At 47.3% G+C, this 19,019-nt stretch overlaps 1 protein-coding gene across 3 annotated transcripts in view; it reads left to right on the forward strand.

Annotated features, from left to right (window-relative positions):
• Nucleotides 1-19,019, forward strand: part of Abhd2 (abhydrolase domain containing 2, acylglycerol lipase) — an 87,625-nt gene that overhangs the window by 6,842 nt on the left and 61,764 nt on the right. Inside the window, exons 1-3 of one of the 3 annotated variants that reach the window (XM_075953066.1) lie at nt 5,649-5,789; nt 15,522-15,620; nt 17,799-17,998. In XM_075953066.1, the coding sequence (XP_075809181.1) occupies nt 17,805-17,998 (194 nt within the window). In that variant the 5' untranslated portion in view covers nt 5,649-5,789; nt 15,522-15,620; nt 17,799-17,804. Of the gene's footprint in view, nt 1-5,648; nt 5,790-15,521; nt 15,621-17,798; nt 17,999-19,019 lie in introns of those variants that run through there. The other 2 variants (XM_075953065.1, XM_075953067.1) reach the window with 2 other exon arrangements.

Below are 19,019 nucleotides of genomic sequence, written 5' to 3' on the forward strand. Positions count from 1 at the left end.
AAAGTCACCTTGGAAATGACTGAATGTTGACGATGCCAGTGAGGCCTCTCTCGAGTTCCTGGTCCTAGCTCACTGCTGGGCACCCACAGTGCCCCTCCATTTGTACCACAGATATCTTCTCGTGCACATGAGGACAGGGAGTGTTGCTGTCAGTTTTTCTTTTCCATCCTTTCTTTAATGAAAGAGACAAACGCCCCCAAATGCCCCCAGTTTGTGCACCATCACTCTGCATGTTTATTAGTGAACGGTTTGCTTAGTCATATCACTGAGGCCAGTGGGGGAAAAATCAGGAAGTCCCAACACAAGTTCACCCAAATCCAAACTTTCTCAAATAAGGAAAGCAAGCCTACCGTTGCTTATCACCTTCATTTTATTTATGAATAAACTCGTCGATGGTTAGCATCTGAGGAAGATAGGCATCTTAGAATACAGGGACTCTTCTACACAGGCCAAAAAGTTGTCCTGATGGCTGTTGAGTCATGCTCCATTTCCTGCTGAAGAGTCTACTTATGAAGTAGCCTCACCTCCTTCAGCCTCCTTCAGCACCCTGGGAAACCAGGGCATCCATTCGGTCCAGCTTGCTCTGGAAGTGGTACCTTTTGGTGGGCTTATAGGTCCAGCATCTTTGGTGGTACAGGCCATGAGTTTCTAGCATATTAGAAGGATAGAAAACTGATAGGGGGGATTGTTCTTTACCTCCTCGGGGTCTGGATTCATTTGTATGTGAAGTGCCGTGTTGGATTTCTTAAGGAATGAAAGGTGGGGAGGAGGCTGAGGCATGAGCTCAGCAACACTAGGGAAGGATTAGGATTAGGGAAGGAACTTGGCAGTGTTTACACGTGCATTTTTCAGAAGCATGTGTGCAAGCCTGTGAAGCCTATGCTGTAGCATGTCAGGGGGAGACTTCTCATCAGGTCCAGGTCCTGTTTGCTTGCCTCCGTAGCACCAGGACTCTGACCTTGGGCTGAAATTTCCCAATCCAGGGCCCAGGGTCTATTTGTGAGGTTTCCTGAGGTCTCATGAGATGAACACTCAGCACTCAGTCTTCTTTATTTTATGTGAATGATAATTGAAAGGCCCATCTGGGACTGTTAGGAGTACTAATGATATCAGGGTCCACACAAACAGCCTTGGAACCCCTCATTTATGTGTGGGAAATCCCGATGAGTTGGAGCCAGGAAACCCCAGTACAGAGAAAAATACAAAGATGGGCTTAGCACAGAGAAGAGGCAGGAACTTTTCAAATGAAGAAATAGTACAATAAATAATAAATAGATAAAATAAATCATTTGCATGACCTAAACACAATGTCACAATGGCGGCAGCTGGCAGCCAAAACTTGTCATGGTGACACTTGAGCCTAGGGGCCATCACCCTGAGCTTGACTAGAGCTGGAAGCTGGGGGCAAATTTGGATCTCCTTGGCTACCAAGGCTCTAGTTCTGTTACTAATTTACCACTCACTTGGTAGCTTTCTAGTGTGGAAACTTTAAAGGTACACAGTAGACAGAATCACATAGTGAGCCCTATGACCCCAGGGCCCATCTCCAGCTTATGAGTAATGGAGTTTCCTATATTCTTTTAGCTACTTTGCCCAACTCACATTTATTTATCTTAAAGTCAACCCAAACATTTTGTTGCATCTAAATGTTTCCATGAGGGCTGGAGAGATGGCTCAGAGGTTAAGAGCACTGACTGCTCTTCCAGAGGTCCTGAGTTCAATTCCCAGCAACCACATGGTGGCTCACAACCATCTATAATGAGATCTTGTGCCCTCTTCTGGCATGCAAGCATACATGGAAGGAATGTTGTATACATAATAAGTAAATCTTAAAAAATAAATAAATGTTTCCATGATATCTCTTCAAAATGCCATTTTTATTTTGCACATCTAACAGTTAAAAAAAAAAAGTAACCCTAATCCTTTAAACAGCCAGTATGCACTCACTCATTGACTCATTGAATGCCACCGTTCTCCAGCCATACCACCCTGAACATGGGCTGATCTCTTGACTGTAGTCGTTCTAGTTCATTGTTTGGCCATTTATGACAGTGTCTCTTTGTATTTTTGCCCCTTGATGAGGTTGTTGTTATTTGGGACAGGGTTTACTGTGTAGCTCAGGTTAGCCTGAAGTGCACATAGTTCTTTTTTAACCGCGTGAGTGCTGGGATTACAGGTGTGTGCCACCATGCCTGGCTTATCGCACATACTAGGCAAGCCCTCTCCTCCTATGCTTCCTAGGTCCGCCCCCCTTTTCTCCCCCCCCCCCATGGTTAATTGAAGAAACTAGGTATTTTGTACTGTAGAGAGGTTTTTTTGTTTTTTTTGTTTGTTTGTTTTTTTATCTGCTTTTGAGCAGCCAGTGCACTGAGGCAGCGCGACCTGGGCAGGGTCGTCACAGTAAAGGCTGAGGAGTGTTCCCGGAAGTAATGACCGTTACTGGTGCCTCGTGTGTTCTTTAGATGCATTTTATGTGAAGTGCAGCGGACGTGTGTCGCATTAACATCCCTTTCTTCCTGTTTTATATAGCTGCTAGCATATTGCCCATGTTTTCCTCTTCCTTGCTTATGTTCAGGTAACGCGGAACGATATATTTTAGGGCGTCGCCACATGTGTCATTTGGCAGCCTATCGCTTTTCTCACGTAGCCATTTATGAAATTGTTTATTCCTGGAAGTGGAGGGAAAAATCGACCTTCCTAGTATTTTGTGATTGCACTGGGACCTTCGAGGCAGGGGAAGGTGCACCGATTTCAGGTGTCCAGCAGATGCTTATGGGGTTCTTTCTGTGCTGGAGACGGCACTGGGATTCTGCTCTCAGCACCTTTCCAGGGGATGTGGGCACCATTGACTATGCGTGTGCCTCTCCATTGGCTGTGCTTAGGCCAAGGGAGGCTCACTGTGTTCCTGGCTCCACACTCCCTAGGGTGGGGGGGGGGTGGCTGAACTATATTCATACTGTGAACTTCAGCTTCCAAATACCCTGGCTGCAATTCCCTCTTCAGGCCTGAAATGTACATAAAGTGCCCACTTGTTCTTGTCAATGTCACTGGAAAAAAAATGTGTCCTGATTAGTGAGACAATGGAAAATGCCAAGGAGAAGAGATGGCCAAGGATATTTTTCCCAGATTGGGAAATAGCCCCTTGCTTTGGTGTGTCATTAATACCATCCATCACAGGTCACTTCAGCCTGGACAGAGGAAGGTGGATGTGGCGCTGACATTGTCACTGTAGAGCTCATATGAGGAATGCAGATGTCTTCATGTCTGTCTTCAAATGGGAAAGAACTCCTGTCAAGGGGGCTGAAGTGGTGGGCTCCATTCAGCTCTAACATGGGAACTGCCACCCCCTTCCATGTTCCTAGAGCCTAGCACAGGGAGGGGTCCTTGGGCCTCAGTTTCCTTGCTACGTTCATAATACTCAAAGCTGCTGCAGGTACCAAATGAGGTAGCGTCTGAGCGTACACTTTGTAAGTAGTAAATTATGAAGCTGGCCTCTGCTGTCAACACACATGCATTTTGCGCCTTGTTTGAGGAGTGATTGAGGTCATGTGTTAGCATCACCAACATTTGATAAACCATGGAGCTACCCAAGTAGAACATTTCCCGTCATCCAGTTCTGTTCCTCGTTTAAGGTCTAGTGTGTTAAAGATAATGATGTCCAGAGCCAGATGTGATGTTGGATTCCAGCACAAGCCTGGGTGGATGATGGAGTAATAACGGTCTGCAATAATGGACGGGCTGTGCACTCGTGTGTGTGTGTGTGTGTGATAGTATGTATGTGTGTATGGTATGTGTATGTGGTATGTATGGGGAGAGTTGGGGGGTGGTATGTATGTGTGTGGGGTGGTGTGTATGTGTGGTGTATGTATATGTATGTGTGTGGTGTGTGTGTGTGTGTGTGCATGCATGCGCATGGGGGATAGTCGCTCATATAAGTGATCCAACCATTGTCTTGGTACCTGGTAATGTTGGGGGTGGGAAGGTGGTGATGGCTCACAGGCAGATCAGACAGCCCACTAGCCAAGCTGAAAGAGCTGTTGTTTGGTTCTGGAAGGAGGTCCTCTGGTCTTGGGTACAGCAAGCCCCTTCTTTGCCTTCTCTGGGGAGCACACCTTTGCCAAGTTTGCATAGTGTTTGTATATTTAAACTCATAATAGCAGGACACTCTGGTGTAGGGTGCTTGACCCTGCCACCTCTTTTAAGCCTCTCAATGACTCTTCAAGGAAGGTCCTATTAGATCCATTTAATGGGCTGCCAAGAGGTCCAAGATCATGCAAGTAGTGTGTAATACAGCTGCACATCAGGCAAAATCTGTCTTTCCCGAGAGCCCAAGAGTAGCTCCCCTCCCTTGCCAGCACTACTAATCAGGAAATCTCTCAGGTGGTGGAAGTCTTTGCTGGACCCCAGTTGTTCTAAAGGACTCTGTTTCCCTCAGATGCTAAGAAGGAAGCTCATTTTATAATCTGACTGGTTTCTTGGTCTAGATTAACCTAGGACTAGTGCTGTTCAAATGAGCTTAGGTCCCCTAGAAGACACTAGAGACTGCTGTGGCCTCTGCGGTGTCACCAGAGCTGCGGAGGGTTTGCCTTCTAGAGGTCTGCAGTGGGTGTCAGCTTCTTCCGGTCCACGGAGAGGTTCCCAGCTCTGTCTCCTTCCTTCTGCCTACAACCGCTTGTTTCTGCTGTGAGTTATCTTGGTTTGTGAGGCAGCCATGTCTGAAGTAGATTGCTTCCTTTTTGGCCTACTGAGATGTTCTTCAGTCACACAGGGAGGAGAGTAGGAGAAATGCAGCCTTGGACAGTAGCTTCTCTGAATGACAGAAAATTAAAACCTCCATTTTGGATGGAGATATGTTTTGCCAGCTCTGCAAGGTGGCCTTTAAAATACCCAAAAGCTGCCGCCAGTCCAGGTCACAGTGAGTTTTCTCTCTCAGCGCACAGCAGCAAGGCAGCTAGCTGCCCACCTCTCAACCTAATGGAGCACACTGGCAAGGCAATTCTGCTTACGGGATCACAGTGGAGGTACTTCAGACTAATGGAGTCTTTCCTGCTGGCTTGATCTGTTTACAAGATGTCTGCTATGTGCTCAACACCCGAGTGTCCATCTGTGTAGAATGTTAATAGGAAAATCTCGTTAGAAGACATTGGCTGGTGTCCCCAGCATGGAGATTAATGCGATAACTCATCATTCTTATGAAGAGATGAGACTAGCAAATTCTCTGGTCATGAGCAGGCATTTACATGTGAAGGAGGGCCGTGGTGGTCTTAGAGTCTACAGGAGATAGGTCCCCATACAGAAATTCCTACAAAATGAGTTACATGCCCCTGAGGACTGTCGCTGTGGCCCCGGTGGTGACTGACAACACATGTCCCAGCAGAGCTGAGAGTCTGGTTCCAGCAGCCAAGCAAATGTTCTTCACACCTCCAGCCTTACGTCAGTCCCTCACATGAACGGTAGGCTATCCACGGCTCGTTACCCAGTGCCATGACAACGTTTCTGTGGCACCATCTTCCAGCCTGACTCCTGGAATTCCCCTTTTAAGTAGAGTGCTGCTACGTCATTCCATGGTGACTCACGGTCCCCACTCCAGAGCCGTCCCTCTAGTTCTGTCAGCCTCACACTCTGAGCCTCAGCTTTGCTTGTGACCCCATTGTCCGTACACACTCGGCTTCTCGCTCTCTTCTGTTCCATCTCTCCTCAAGGATCCCCGACTGTGATGCCATCTCTTTTCTCTCCTTCTGCTTCCTCTTTGGCTTCCTCCAGGGTTTGTTGTTGACCTTCAGGATGTGGTACATACTCTTCCACTCTACAGATCTGCTGACCACTCTACAGATCTGTGGATTATACTTCTTGTGTTATAGCCACCAAGGGCAGAATGAGGCTGAGGCCTTTGATACAGCGGGATTAGGGTGGCGTTTATAAAGCGCACCCTCCCGGAGCTGGCACGAACACTTCTCGCAGTTGATAAGAACACCTCTCCAGGAGGCTCTGTTCTTTTCATTTGCCAAGGACACTCTTCCTTGGCCACTTAAAGCAGGTGGATTAATTTTTGGGAAATGCTTGTGTTCTCTTCCCGCTTGTGGGGAAGGATTCGCCCTACTTCTGTTGAAATCGTCCCCCTCACTGGCCGCCTTCTAACCTCCCAGGACACTGAAAAGGGGGCAACGTTTATGTGTTGGGAAGGCCCAGCAGAGACGGAGCTCCAGCAGGCGCCTGTCTGCTGCTCCTTGCAGTGGATTTCACAGAAAGGTGTCGGGAATGGACTTAGAACAAGCGCCTGTTCGTTATAGGCAAAAGGGAATTTGAACAAAAGTCAAAAGAGGAAGGCCGCTGGCAGACCAAGGGTGGCAGCTGGGACTCGCCCTCGGGCTTCAAAAAGGCTGAGAAGTTTTGCTTCTAGAGTGGGAGGCAAGAGAGAGCGAGGCCCAGAACAACAGTAGGGTGTTTGTATTGGATGGATGGGGAGACAGGAACATTTGAGGGTGTGAACTTACTTCTATTTCTTTACTTGGCAAAGCGGTTCATTTAGCTCCAACCCCAAAATATACCAACCCAGTGTGCTTCCTTTTGAATTTTTATTTTTCTAGATTGTTCAGTATCCTCCATGCAAAGATCTGATAAAGCCTGGCCACGTGTGTTAAAAGCCCCTTAGAGTTGCTTTCAGATGCCTGTTTCTCTAACCCTGGAGTACGAAGCCGCTTTCTTTAAAGAGCTTAAAATGTTCTGTGAGCCTTTTGTATGTCTGTAGATATTTTATAATTTTAAACCCCCTTAACCCACATAGTTCCTTGAGTTCCGTAGCTCAGCTTCTTTTCCTCTTTAGCCTGTGAAGGAACCTATGCTCCTTCCCTCATCTTTAGACAAAATTAACATGAGGTTTATATGATTTCCCATAAGATTCCTTGGCAGAATCAGGATTCAGACCCCAAGGCCTCTGATTCAAAAAACCTGTGTTGTTCGGATAGATCGTGTGGGCTCTTGAGCTGTCTCAAAATATGCAGAGAGTAAGAGGCCCACCCAAAGCTGCCCGGTACATACAGCAATGCTCGGGGGGAGAGCCACTCCAGATGGCTTTAGTAGAAGTCTAGAGGATATGCATGATACCTTCTCCCCAACCCCCACTCCTCACTCCCACCTCCGGCCCCGGACACCAGTCTAGCCCTTCTGGGTCTTACCACTTGGGTTGTGCCCTGGATGGTTCAGTTCTCAGAATCCACAGTACTGAGAGCGGAGGCTATGAGTGTCTCTCCCACACTCCCCCTCCCTTCATTTTTTAGCCAAGGGCCTCAGCATCAATCAGTGGTGGGTACTTATCTGTGTTGGCTGCTCACGCCTGTTATCTGAGACTGGGTCTCGGTGGAGCCCATGTGACCTCCAAGCCTGCTGCCATGGGCTGGCAGAGGTTCTTATTCCTGCTCATAGCTTCCAACAACTTGAAGAAGGAAAGCGTGCCTTCCAAAGCTGCGCACGCTGCATTCTCTTGCCCTCAGAGCCTTCTGTCGGTCTCAGAAGGATGAAGATGCTGGGGCTGTCATCACTGACTAGCCTTGTATTAAGGGCCCAGTGGTACGGCGCTGAGGAGAGCCATTGCTCTCACAACTGATAGAATTCATCATAAGAGCCACAGAGCTGAGAGGGGCAGGAGGATGCGTGAGCTCAGCTCCAGTAGGTCGGGAGATGGGATGAGTCAGTTTTCCCTGTGGGGAGGTGAAGGGCTTAGCACGTGGGTCAGATCCCCATGCGGATCTACCGTTTGATGCTTACCTTGGTGAGATGCAAGATTGGCAGCTTGATAGCCATGCTCCCACTGGCTCCCACCTGCATCCTCCATCCTCCATCACTCCTTTCTAGGAGCTTGTCTGCAGAGCGGCAGGTCTGTGTGGCTCCTGGGACATGCCCCGAGTTTCTTTGTGCTGTAGATCCAGAGCTGTTCTCTTCACTTGTACTCTTCTCTGAAAAAATCTAGCAGATGGGCCTGGGGATGAAACTCAGTTGGTGGAATGCTCGTCTAGCGTGCATGAAGCCCTGGGGTTTGATCCCTACCATGTAAAGCATACGATCAGGAATTCGAGTTATGCTTGGCTGCTTTGTAAGTTCTGGGTCAGTCTAGAATGCATGAGATGCTGTCCAGAAAGAAAGGAGAAACAAAAGGGAGGGCAGTGGTGGCTCACGCCTTTAATCCCAGCACTCGGAAGGCAGAGGCAAGAGAATCTCTGAGTTCGAGGCCAGCCTGGTCTACAAAGGAAATTCCAGGACAGCCAGGACTGTTACACAGAGAAACCCTGTCTGGAAACCACCACCCTACCCCCCCCCCCCCCCGCGCGCCCAAAAAGAAGAAGATGAGAGGTGGGTGGTAGGTGTAGGCCTGTCCTTACACAAATGAGGCAGTGGAGTTGGTCAGGTTCTGATAAACAAGGAATTTGCTTTGATATTAGAGTTTAATTTTAGTATAGATTTTTAAAAACAGTATTTGAAGCCATGGAATCTCCTATTAAAATATTTTCTTAGAAATGTCCTCTTTGAAGACTCTGGAATCTCTAGAGAGAACAGCTGGCTTTTGTTTTGTTTGTTTGTTCCTGTTCAGCATGGGTTGGTTTCTTTATGGTAGAGAACATTTCTGAGTCGGGGAGGGGCAGGTTCTAGGCGTTTTTCCATCCTTCTCTAGGGCATGGCGTATCCTCCCCCCCCCCGCCCCCCAGCTGCTTTGCCCTCTTTGCAAGCGGGAGAGACCAGCTTCTCTTCAGCATTTCTGTAGATGCAAAGTGCCCAATTAAATGTTCACGTTTAACTGGTGACTCAGCCTTCAGTTATTTTTACTTTAGTGAGCTTCTTTTGTGAAAACTGGTGGGTTAGTAGCCATCCCTGACATTTCGGTGTGAAGTCTTCAGGTTCTTGCTTTTCTTAAAAGAATTCCTTTTGAAGTTTATTTTCTTTTCTTTATACGAGTGTTTTGCCCACATGTATGTATTTGTACACCTTGCATGCCTGGTACCCACAGAGAAGTCAGAAAAGGCATCGGATACCCTGGTACTGGAGTCGTGGGTGCTTGTGAACCTCCATGTGAGTGGGTGCTGGGAACTGAACCCGGGTCCTGAACTGAACAAATGGCCTTCACTGCTGGGCATCTCTGCAGCCCCAGGTCTTGATTTTGACTGGGAACTCAGAAGCAATCTCTGGAAACTTCAGCAGGTTATGCTCTTACGACTTGGTAAAAGAATTCAGTTAAATAAAACAACTATCACCTGAATGAGTTGGCACAAAAAAAAAAGAGAGAGAATTTCAAGGTCTAAATTTTTAATGAAATTGAAGGCAGCATTAATATAAATATATTTAATTATCTACCATGTCTTCTACTTAATCAAATTATGTGTGACCTTGTTTGTACAGCCTTTCATCTTGTAGGATCTAATTTATAAGAGATGTCACTCTTAAGTCAGTAAGGGTGTATGTGTGTGTGTGTGCGCGCGTGCGTGTGTCTTTATTGGGTTTTTGTTTGGGTCTGATTTAGGTTTTGAGACATCTTACTCTATAGCTCTGGCTGGCTGCAAATAAGATCCCGCTGCTTCCAGAGCTCGGGGGTTGCGCGTGTGTCTTTGTGGCTGACTCCTGAGGCGTCTTCTGAGCTGTAGCTCTAGCCACTTCAGCATGAGAAACCAGCTCTGATCTCCCTGGGTGGCCCCAAGAGTCAGTGGCAGCAGTTGGCCAAGGGAAAGAGCTAGTTGGAATAGAGCTAGTTACTCAATGCTGATGCTGAAAAAAAATAAATGCCTCTTGGCATCTTTTGAAATGGGAATTGGTGCGGTTGCCGGGCTATCTCATTACTTGGGAGTCTGAAGTAGCTGTGGTCCAGAAGGAGGGTCTTTCAAAGCCCATAGCATGTGAGTAGAACACTGCATCTTCCCCAAACTCTGAGGGAGAAAGATCTGGATCATGTGGACGTGTTCTGTGAGCTGCTGGCTCAGATGTTCAACAATCAGGAGGATTAGCCCCAGAGTGGGACCCGGGTTTTCAGGTATTGCCCAGTTCTCAGTAGATGAGGCCAAGTCTCAAAGCCTCTCAGAAGTTCCTCCCAAAGTCTCCCATCCATGAGAGTGTGATGGTTTGAACGGAAATGTCCCCTATAGGCTCAGGTGTTTGAATACTTGGTCCAGTTAATGGCACTGTTTAGGGAGGTTTAGGAAGTGGGGCCTTGCTGGATGAAGTGTGTCACTAGGGATGGGCTCTGAGGTGTGAAAACCTGGAGCCAATCCTGTTCTATGTTGGCTTCCTGCTTGATGTTCAAGATGTGGCCCTCAGCCTCCTGCTGCCACTTCTGCCCACCGCCATCGCCTCTAGCTTTCTGGAATAGTGAGCCCGAACACCTTGGTCATGGTATTGGCACAGCAATGGATAAGTAACTTATACTGGTGGTAAATAACTCCAAGGTGCCAAGACACATCTTGAGTGGACATCGAACTTCCTCCTGTCCATCCTCTCCTGGGCTTAGCTCCTGTGGCATATGGCAGCTCTGACTTCTCAGTGAAGTGGCAGGAACTGGCTCTTTTTCATTCTCTTCAAAGGTCTTGTGCTGCCCACTCTAGGATTGGCCTTTTTTTTTTCTTTTTTGCCAAATCAGGATGACATGGAGTGAACATAGGCCATATTTTTGTGACAGAGTGTTGTTCCTTGACCCCTTAACACCTTCAGTTGCCAGAGGCCTTTGGTATGCTGGCCTAGAGTTGTGAGTCAGGGCGGGGAGAAGCGTGGGCTTCCTGGCAAGGGGAAGTAAATATAAGGGGCAGGTTTAACCTCCACAGGAGGGTCCCTCTGCAGGACATGGTGGAAATATTGGAAGGCTGATAGCATAAAACCAGGAGCAATGGTAGCTTGAAATTTCTTTAAGAAAGATCTTCTCACTGTGCTCCAGACCATGTTGGCCTGGAGCTTGCCCACAGTCCTGCCTCCATCCCACTGTGTCCTGGTACCCCCCGTGAGTACCATCATGCCCAGCTTCTCGGAGCCCTTTGGGGGAACTTGAAGATCACCATCCATTAACCAGTGATGTATTAACTGTAGTAGGGTTCCTCTGTGGAGAATTCTGGGAGAGAGTGTCCTGGGATCCATTTTCATCTTGTTGGAGGCAGTCTCAGCGGCTCCCCAGCCGTTTCATTGCTTGACGAGGCTCCTGTGTTCATTAGCCAGGTGGCTTTTGTGTGATTTCTGGGTGTCAGATTAAGAAGTGTGCTGAGATAAAAAGGGAAGAGAATTTAGTAGTGATGATGATAGTAGTCGATATTTTGAGACACTCACTGCAGTAATATAATGGAATTATTGGTATGAATTACACAGCGGAAAATATAGATCTTTAATTTATTTGAAGAAAGAACAAAGGCCTTGAGATCTTTGGATTTTATTGGGTGTGGTCTGAGGCAGGAAGGTAGGGGCTACATTCTGTCACAAATCACAGAGAGAGTCGTCCCCGTCCCCCCCCCCACACCTTTTAGCCAACGATTGCAGTTGAATCCCCAGAATCTCAGATGTTTCAAACTGAAAGAGTTTTCTACTCCAAACTCAAGCCTCTCATTTTACAGCTGAGATCCTTAGGGCCTGAAAAGCTAAGTGTCTCTTTCAAGGTGACCAGGCCTAACAGGTTCCAGGTCCCAGGTCCTATGCAGGGGCCTCTGTCCTAAGTGATACCCTTGGCCGTGGGAGAGCAATGGAAGCGTGGGAGGCACCGCCTAGGCCTGCAGCATAGGTGGAAATACCAGCCAAGCCCGTCTTAGAGCCCTGCAGTAGCGCTGAGAGCACCTCTAATGACCTGATGCTGGACATTTGGCGGCACCTACGTTGTCTTTTGGATGCTGTATGCATGAGCAATAGAACACTAACTATCAGCCACAGCACCAATGTTTATTCATAAAGTAGCAGGACTGGCGTGTAGGGTAACCCACGGAGAAAAGATTGCTATAGGCACATGGGAAGCCCAATGCAATGGAGACAGGCGGGAAAGGCTGGCCCCCTTCCTGTAGACTCCCCAGCCCTCCTGTGACATGTTTTCCTCATCTAAGACTGCTTGGGACCCATTTCCACTGGATTTCATCAGCCTAGAGAATGGAGAAGGGGGAGCACTCAAAATAGCTCAAGGTGTTGAGTTTGGTATATCTTCCATCTGGGTAATGACCAGGCCTGACCTTATTTGGCTGCCATGATCATGAAATTCGGCACATTCAGAATGTTTACCAATAAGTGCCAGGTCAGATTTGTAAAAAAGAAAAACGGAGAGAGTTACCACCATAAAATAAAACAGGTGAGACAAAATGCATGCGAAGAGCTTTGTTTTGGAATTGTCCAATGATTCCTAGTTTAATACCTACATAGACTGATAAGTAGGTAGGTATTTACTGTACACACACACCCACTTTTAAAGTCCTAGACTTGATACACTGAGGTCCAGTTCTGGATGTAGCTATTCCGGGCCTTTCCTTACTCAAGTATTCTTATCTCCAAGTTCCTAAAGTGCATAGAATCCCCCAGTTGTATGCAGGTGGTACTTAACTGTGGTTCCATGCCATGCTGAGCACCCTAACCAGTAGTCATCTACTTAAGCCTGCTAGAACTTAAGGGGCCACTCCCTAGAGGCACACAAAACTGGCTTGCTGCCAAGAACCCTCAGATTCAAGCCTTAGGCCAAGGCTGTGAATTCGGGTTTTCATAATTGTAAACCATCCATGGAATTGTCTGCCCAGAATTGAATTTTAAAACCTTTTCATTTTTTAAGGGTTGAGGAAATTAATTCTTTGCTGCATTTGCTCTTTAAAAATGGCTGTAGGAGGGCACTGTCTGTCGATGAAAGTCCCCTCTATAGAGTCCTGCACATCTGTAAAGCAGTTCTGTGCCAGAAAGGCCCTCCTTCCACTGCGCGCATGCCGTGCACCTGCGGGGTCAGAAGGCTCGGCTAGCTCTTTCCACTTCGCGACCCACTGATCTGGCTGGGTTTCTCTTTCTCCTCTGGTGGGCAGAAAACCCAGAGTTGATCTAGCTGGACTTACATACATAGTCGTTGTGTTTGTCGCTGTGTTTATTTTCCCTGTACAGGATTTTAGCCTTTTTCATTTGTTAGTTGCTGTCTTGAAGCCAGCTAGCATGAATGCATTCATGAATTCCTTCCTTCCCTGAAGGAAGTGATGGACCTTGCACTTTTTAGAAGTGTCGTGCCACCGAGTTCCGCCCCTAGCCCTCAAGCTTTCTCTCTAGTAATAAAATAGTTAAAGTCATTGTGAATTTTGAAAATAAATGAAAACACTCTTATAAGTAGCAATGGAAGCATCTTACACCTGGCAATTGATGCTTCTAGCATCCCAGAGATGTGGGTATATACTATTTTCTTATGTGTCATTGGAAATTGTATAGTTGAAGCATCTAGAAATAACAGTGGTGTAAACTATCCTTTCACATGGAAGAAATCCTGAGTCAGATGACCGAGGTCTGAAGTGGCGGCTCCACTAAATCACCTTCTAGGCTGCTGGTTTTAATAGGCTTATGGAGTTACTCCAAGGTTATTTCATGGCCCAAGATGCCTGTTGGAATTGCAGCCATATTGTCTGCATTTCAGGGAGGCAGGAAGGGAAGAGGGCAAAGGGCTGATTGCCTTTTATGGAGTTGTCTTACAACCAGATCATTTAAAATTGGCCAGTATTTAGTCAGTTGGACTCACCTAGCTGCAAGGGAGCCGGGAGCATGTCAGTTTACTCAACAAGACACAATCCCAGGTAAAAGGGCTTTGTCAAAGTTACCTCAAGTGTTTATGGGAAGTTTAGGCATACTTAGGCTTTAATTGATGAATGGTAAAGTAAACCAAACACATCCTATAAGCTTTGACTTTGTTTACTTTTCGAAACTTTGCTATGATTTTATCATTTGTGCATACACTTGATATTTTTAAATATTCAGCCAGTGCAGATCTACCCAAGGCTAGAAGAGACTTTAGATATTTTTTCCCCCAAGGATTACATGTTCTGGAAGATAATTATAGGGATGATTCAAGTATCAGAAGTGATTAAATCGGGCTGGGGTGATGGGGTTGGCATCAAAGGTTTCCCAGACATGTCACAGAACACCTTGTCTGGAGGGACAGCTGCTCTTCTGCCTCATTCACTTTTGCCATGGCAGACTCTGTTTTACCAAATCTTCTGGTTTGATTTTTTTTTGCTTGTTTAGTTTTTGTTGTTGTTTTTTAGAAAAAAACAGAAGTATAGATTTTTGCTTGCAATTTGATGTTTGACAATTAATAAACATTTTTTTTCTCTAAAATGCCGGGCAAAGCCAGGCATGGTGACTCACATCTATAATCCCAGTACATAAAAGGTTGAAGCAGGAGGACTGCCAAGAGTTCAAGGCCAGCTTGAGCTATAGAGTGAGACACTCACCGCTGCTGCTTTGCAAAGGCAGGCAAAGATAACACCAGGCCGTGGGCCGGAAGCTTAGATCTTTTTTTGTTGTTGTTTTTGGTTTTTTGAGACAGGATTTCTCTGTAGCTTTGGAACCTGGCAGCTTAGCTCTTGAGCCTGGGCTGCATCTTGTTTTTCTCCTGCAGCTGAGCCTTTGGGCCTGCTGGGCCCAGGTGGCCTGTGATGTGGCTGGGGACCTTGCTCCACAGTTCCTGCCTCACCGTACCCTGGCCCCTGTGGCTAATTTGTCTTGGAATATGAAGAGCTCTACAAATGTCAAGGAGAACAGGGTCGCTGTGATGGCTAGCGAGCCTCTCCTTCACCTGCCTTTCATTTTCTTCAGCAGTTTTAGTCTGAAACTCGGGTCCCAGCTCTGCCTGCATACCTGTGACTTGGGACCAACCTCCAGTGTCTTCTGTGCTTAGTACCCTTCCTTTCCTTGTTCACTTCTCTCGGTGGCCTTCAGGTAGCACTGTATTTAGCTACCGCTTTTCTTTGTATTTTGGAACCCTGTCCTTGTGCTCTTTACTTCCCGTGGCTCCCATTTTCCCCTCCATTGCTACATGTCTGGAGAGAGGGCGTGACTCGCTGTGCTGTCTCGCTCTAAAGCCTGAGTTACGTCATCTATCACAGCAACGGCACCTGTCCGTGAGCACTGTTCAGGATCATGTTGTGGGGTGAAGAGGAAAAGTAGGCTTGAGTTTGCTGTAGTCAGAAGGAACATGGAGGAAACCTGCCTGCAGAGCCAGCGAGAGTTCTGGCGCTTGGTGAGGTCACAAAGCCTTCCCACGGCCAGTTTGTGAGAACGTTCAAGAGCATTGCAGACATGTTAATTAAAGAAACTGCCCTTTCCCCTAAAGACTTTAAGTGCAGAGCAAATAAAAGTAGACTGCTTATGTTTCAATTAAAATGGGTTATTGGCCAGGCATGGTGGCACATACCTGTAATACCAGCCCTTGGGAAGTCCAGGCAAGGGGGGGTGACATGAATTCAAGGCCAGTCGGTGCAGTGCGTCGGCCACCCATCTCCAAACAGCACAAAAGGAAGGGTGCTGTCTTGTTCTCGCAAGCCTAACCTACGTCTGCTTCTCTTCAGCTTTTAGGTTAATTTGAATATAAGATCAGATCTGACTGGCCTAAGTGTTCAACTCTTCAAGGAATATCCACATTCTCCGTGAGAGGAATAACAACATAGGTATGTCCCGCTAAGACGTCTCTGTTCCTTTTCGCCTCCCCGTGAATTATAGTAAACAGTGCATGCTTGTGGAAAGGCAAGGATCCTTTGATGACTTTCTAGACCTGACCAACAAGGAGAACAAGGAGCCATGGCCAGCTTCTGTTCTCACTCCAGGACAAAGGAGGGCAAGGAGGACAAAGAAACAAACCTTATTTCCATTTCCCCAGCACATCAAAGAAATTTGGAATTTCTGGTAGATTTTTCATTTCTGCTTTTGTTGTAAGATAGGGTTTCAGGACTGAACATGGTCACACATGCTTTTAATCCCAGCACTCGGGAGATAGAGGCGGGTGGATCTCTGAGTTTCGAGCTGGTCTACAAAGCGAGTTCGAGGGCTACACAGAGAAACCCAATATTGAAAAAAACCAATTCCAAAACAACAACAAAAAAACCCCAAATCTTAAAATTGTATCCGGGATATTCTCTTTTTCTTATGTATTATCGTTGAGATGGGGGTCTCGTCCCATGCTGGCCTTGAATGTGGCTGTGTAGTAGAGGGTAATCCTAGCTTTTTAAGCTTTTTTCTTGAAGCATTTATTTTATGTGTGAGTGTGGATGGGCTCTTGCCATAGCGTGTGTGTGGAAGTCAGGAACCATCGGTCATTTTTCCCCTTCCACCACACGCGTTCTGGGGATCAAACTATGGTCATCAACCTTGGCAGCAAGTGTGTTTGCCCACTGAAGCATCTTGCCATTTCTCCAGGAATGTGTTGGAACCTCTTTTTCGTTTGTGTCTTGATGACAGAAGGCTACTTAAGAGGCTGTGACCTGTGATCTGTTTCTCACCAATTGAAGAAGCCCTTGCCAGAGATTTCCCAAAGTGTTTTTGGCTCTGTGTTTGTATCACCCCTGGGTCTCAGGAGTCTTCAATCTATTGTACACGTTTTGGAGATTTTTTTTTTCACCCTACCCGTTAAGTCTCCGTCATTGGCTACCAGAGTTCTCATAACTGTTTTTTAACAGTGGCTACTTGAAATCATTCCAGGGAAAGCAGTTACCATAGTTACCAGGGCTATGAGAATTACATTTTCTTTTCTTGTTAGTTTTGTGCTAGCCATCCCCCCAAAGCCGCCCCATTTCATTGTGAGACAGGGTGTCATATGGCTTGGGCTGGCCTTGAACTCCTGATCCTTGTGCCGCTATTGCCCCTCCCCCCCCAGTTCTAGGATTACAGGTGTGCATCACCATGCCTGGCTAGTTACCCTAAACCTCAGGGCCACACACGGCTGATGTTCTCTTATTCTGTAGAGCGGCAAGGAAGATTAGATTTTGTTGTTGATGTTCGGTTTCATGTGTTTGAAGCGGTGTATGCATGCTTTGTATGTAAGGGAATTCTTACCTCAGAAGGTGAAATATTAAGACACCTTGTGCGAAATTAGATATGCATGTGTATTTTCTGTATTGCAACCTTAAAATTTGGTCTAGCGGTTGAATTTGGTCTGTTATTGGTCCAATTTTGGACTGATCGCTGCCTTCAGGTACCTCCTGGAGGGGAAAAAGATGTTTTAGTTGACTAGCTCCATTTCACGTTGCCTGAAAGTCTCAGGAGCCAGGACCACCGTGATCTGGGCCAAGACTCAGTAGAATTCTGGAGCCAGGAACTCAGTGGAGAAAAATGTTTGAGCTAGGCTGGGGCTGCTTGCTTTCAGTCCACCCTGAAAATAGAGAATGGAGCCAGCACACGGTACAGCTTTACCTGGTGGCACCCACAGACCCAGGTTGCTGTTCAAGGCTGAAAGCGTCACTTGACACACCTTGTGCTCCAGGTGTCATTAAGTCCACAGAAAGTAGAGTGACTTCCCCACAGACATCAAAGAACGACCCCAGTGCACCTTACCATCCCCGCTCTCAGGACTCTGACTGTTCATTTTCCAATTTGTTCATCTTGGAACTGCTCGTGAGATTACAGGAAGTACATAGTGCCCCCCTCAATCAACACTCAGCTGTTTCTGTGGTTGGGGGTGTTGGCTGGGCGTCGGGGTTGTCAGGTGATAATGATGGGTGGGGGTCAGTGGACACCCTGTGGGCATGTGTGAAGCACATCTGGAGTGGGGTCACGCCTCTGCTGTGAAGTGGGCTCCACCCTCCTTGCCCTGGCCGTGTTTGTGAGCCCAGATCTGTGCCTTTGCTTTCTAGAGCAAGATGAATGCCATGCTGGAGACCCCCGAGCTCCCCGCCGTGTTTGACGGGGTGAAGCTGGCTGCCGTAGCTGCTGTTCTCTACGTCATCGTACGGTGTTTGAACCTGAAGAGTCCCACTGCCCCTCCTGACCTCTACTTCCAGGACTCCGGGCTCTCACGCTTCCTGCTCAAATCCTGTCCTCTTCTGACCAAAGAGTGAGTCCACTGCCCCGCCTGTTCCTACCTGTTGTTCTGTTTGGCTTTGTGTGATGTTCAAAGAATCTTTCCAGCCGAAGGATGTTGTTTATTGGGAGTGGGCTTGCATCCTGGGTTCTAGGCTCAACACCACAAAGCAAGCAAGTAAACAATGGATCTCGTATTGTACCTGTAGAGCGTGGATGGAAAATGGCCTTGTTGGTGTTAGAAACAGTCTCGGTAGTCAGCTAGTGTTTAGGTAACGAATGGTGGGAGAAAGGCTCGTATCTTTGTTGCTTAGAAACATCCTGTCCTTCACAGCATGGTGTCATCATCATCTATGACAAGGACTTTTCAGAAAACATTAGACATTTTTAGGTAGATATGAAACCTTGGGTAATATTTTAACTCTTGCCACTCTAAGGACAGAGAAGCCATCCCCACAGAGGCCTTGTCGTGGGGTCCTCTTAACCCCTGGACATTAAAAATTGTCTGGAGCACTGTCCAAAAGAACACACTTGAGAGCTTCCTCTGATCCCTTGCATTTTGGATGGGGGCGGCATGCCTCCGAGAGAGGAAACCATGGTCGTGGGATGAATGGAAGCTGGGATCAATCGGGATTCACAGCTCGTCTCCAAGAGATGCAGTGTCAAGTTTCCCACTGATGTCTTCAGATTAACGGGGTCTTATTTTGGGGTTCAACCAAGCCAGAAGCAGAAGCGTTCTTTGTCTCCCTTTTTAGTCTGACCAACTCCTTCCCTCCCTTTGCACGCCCCACAGCTTGCTCCATTCATCCCCTCTGCCCCGTGCCTCAAGGCTGTGCTGTGGCCGTGCAGCGAGGTATCCTTAGCACATGCCTGGCAGGTTTTATTGAGCCCCACAGTTTGAGAGGGTGCAGTCCATCTTGGTGAGGAAGGCATGGGGGTGGGAATAGCTTGAGGCTTGCTGGAGCAGTAGCGAGAGGTGGCTGGTGTCTGCAGTCGGGAAGCAAGAGCGTGGGCTCAAGCCACTCCGATGGCCCTAAGCCTGCCATCTAAACCTC

The sequence above is a fragment of the Microtus pennsylvanicus genome, chromosome 18 (genome assembly GCF_037038515.1).
Source record: "Microtus pennsylvanicus isolate mMicPen1 chromosome 18, mMicPen1.hap1, whole genome shotgun sequence".
Taxonomy (NCBI): domain Eukaryota; kingdom Metazoa; phylum Chordata; class Mammalia; order Rodentia; family Cricetidae; genus Microtus; species Microtus pennsylvanicus.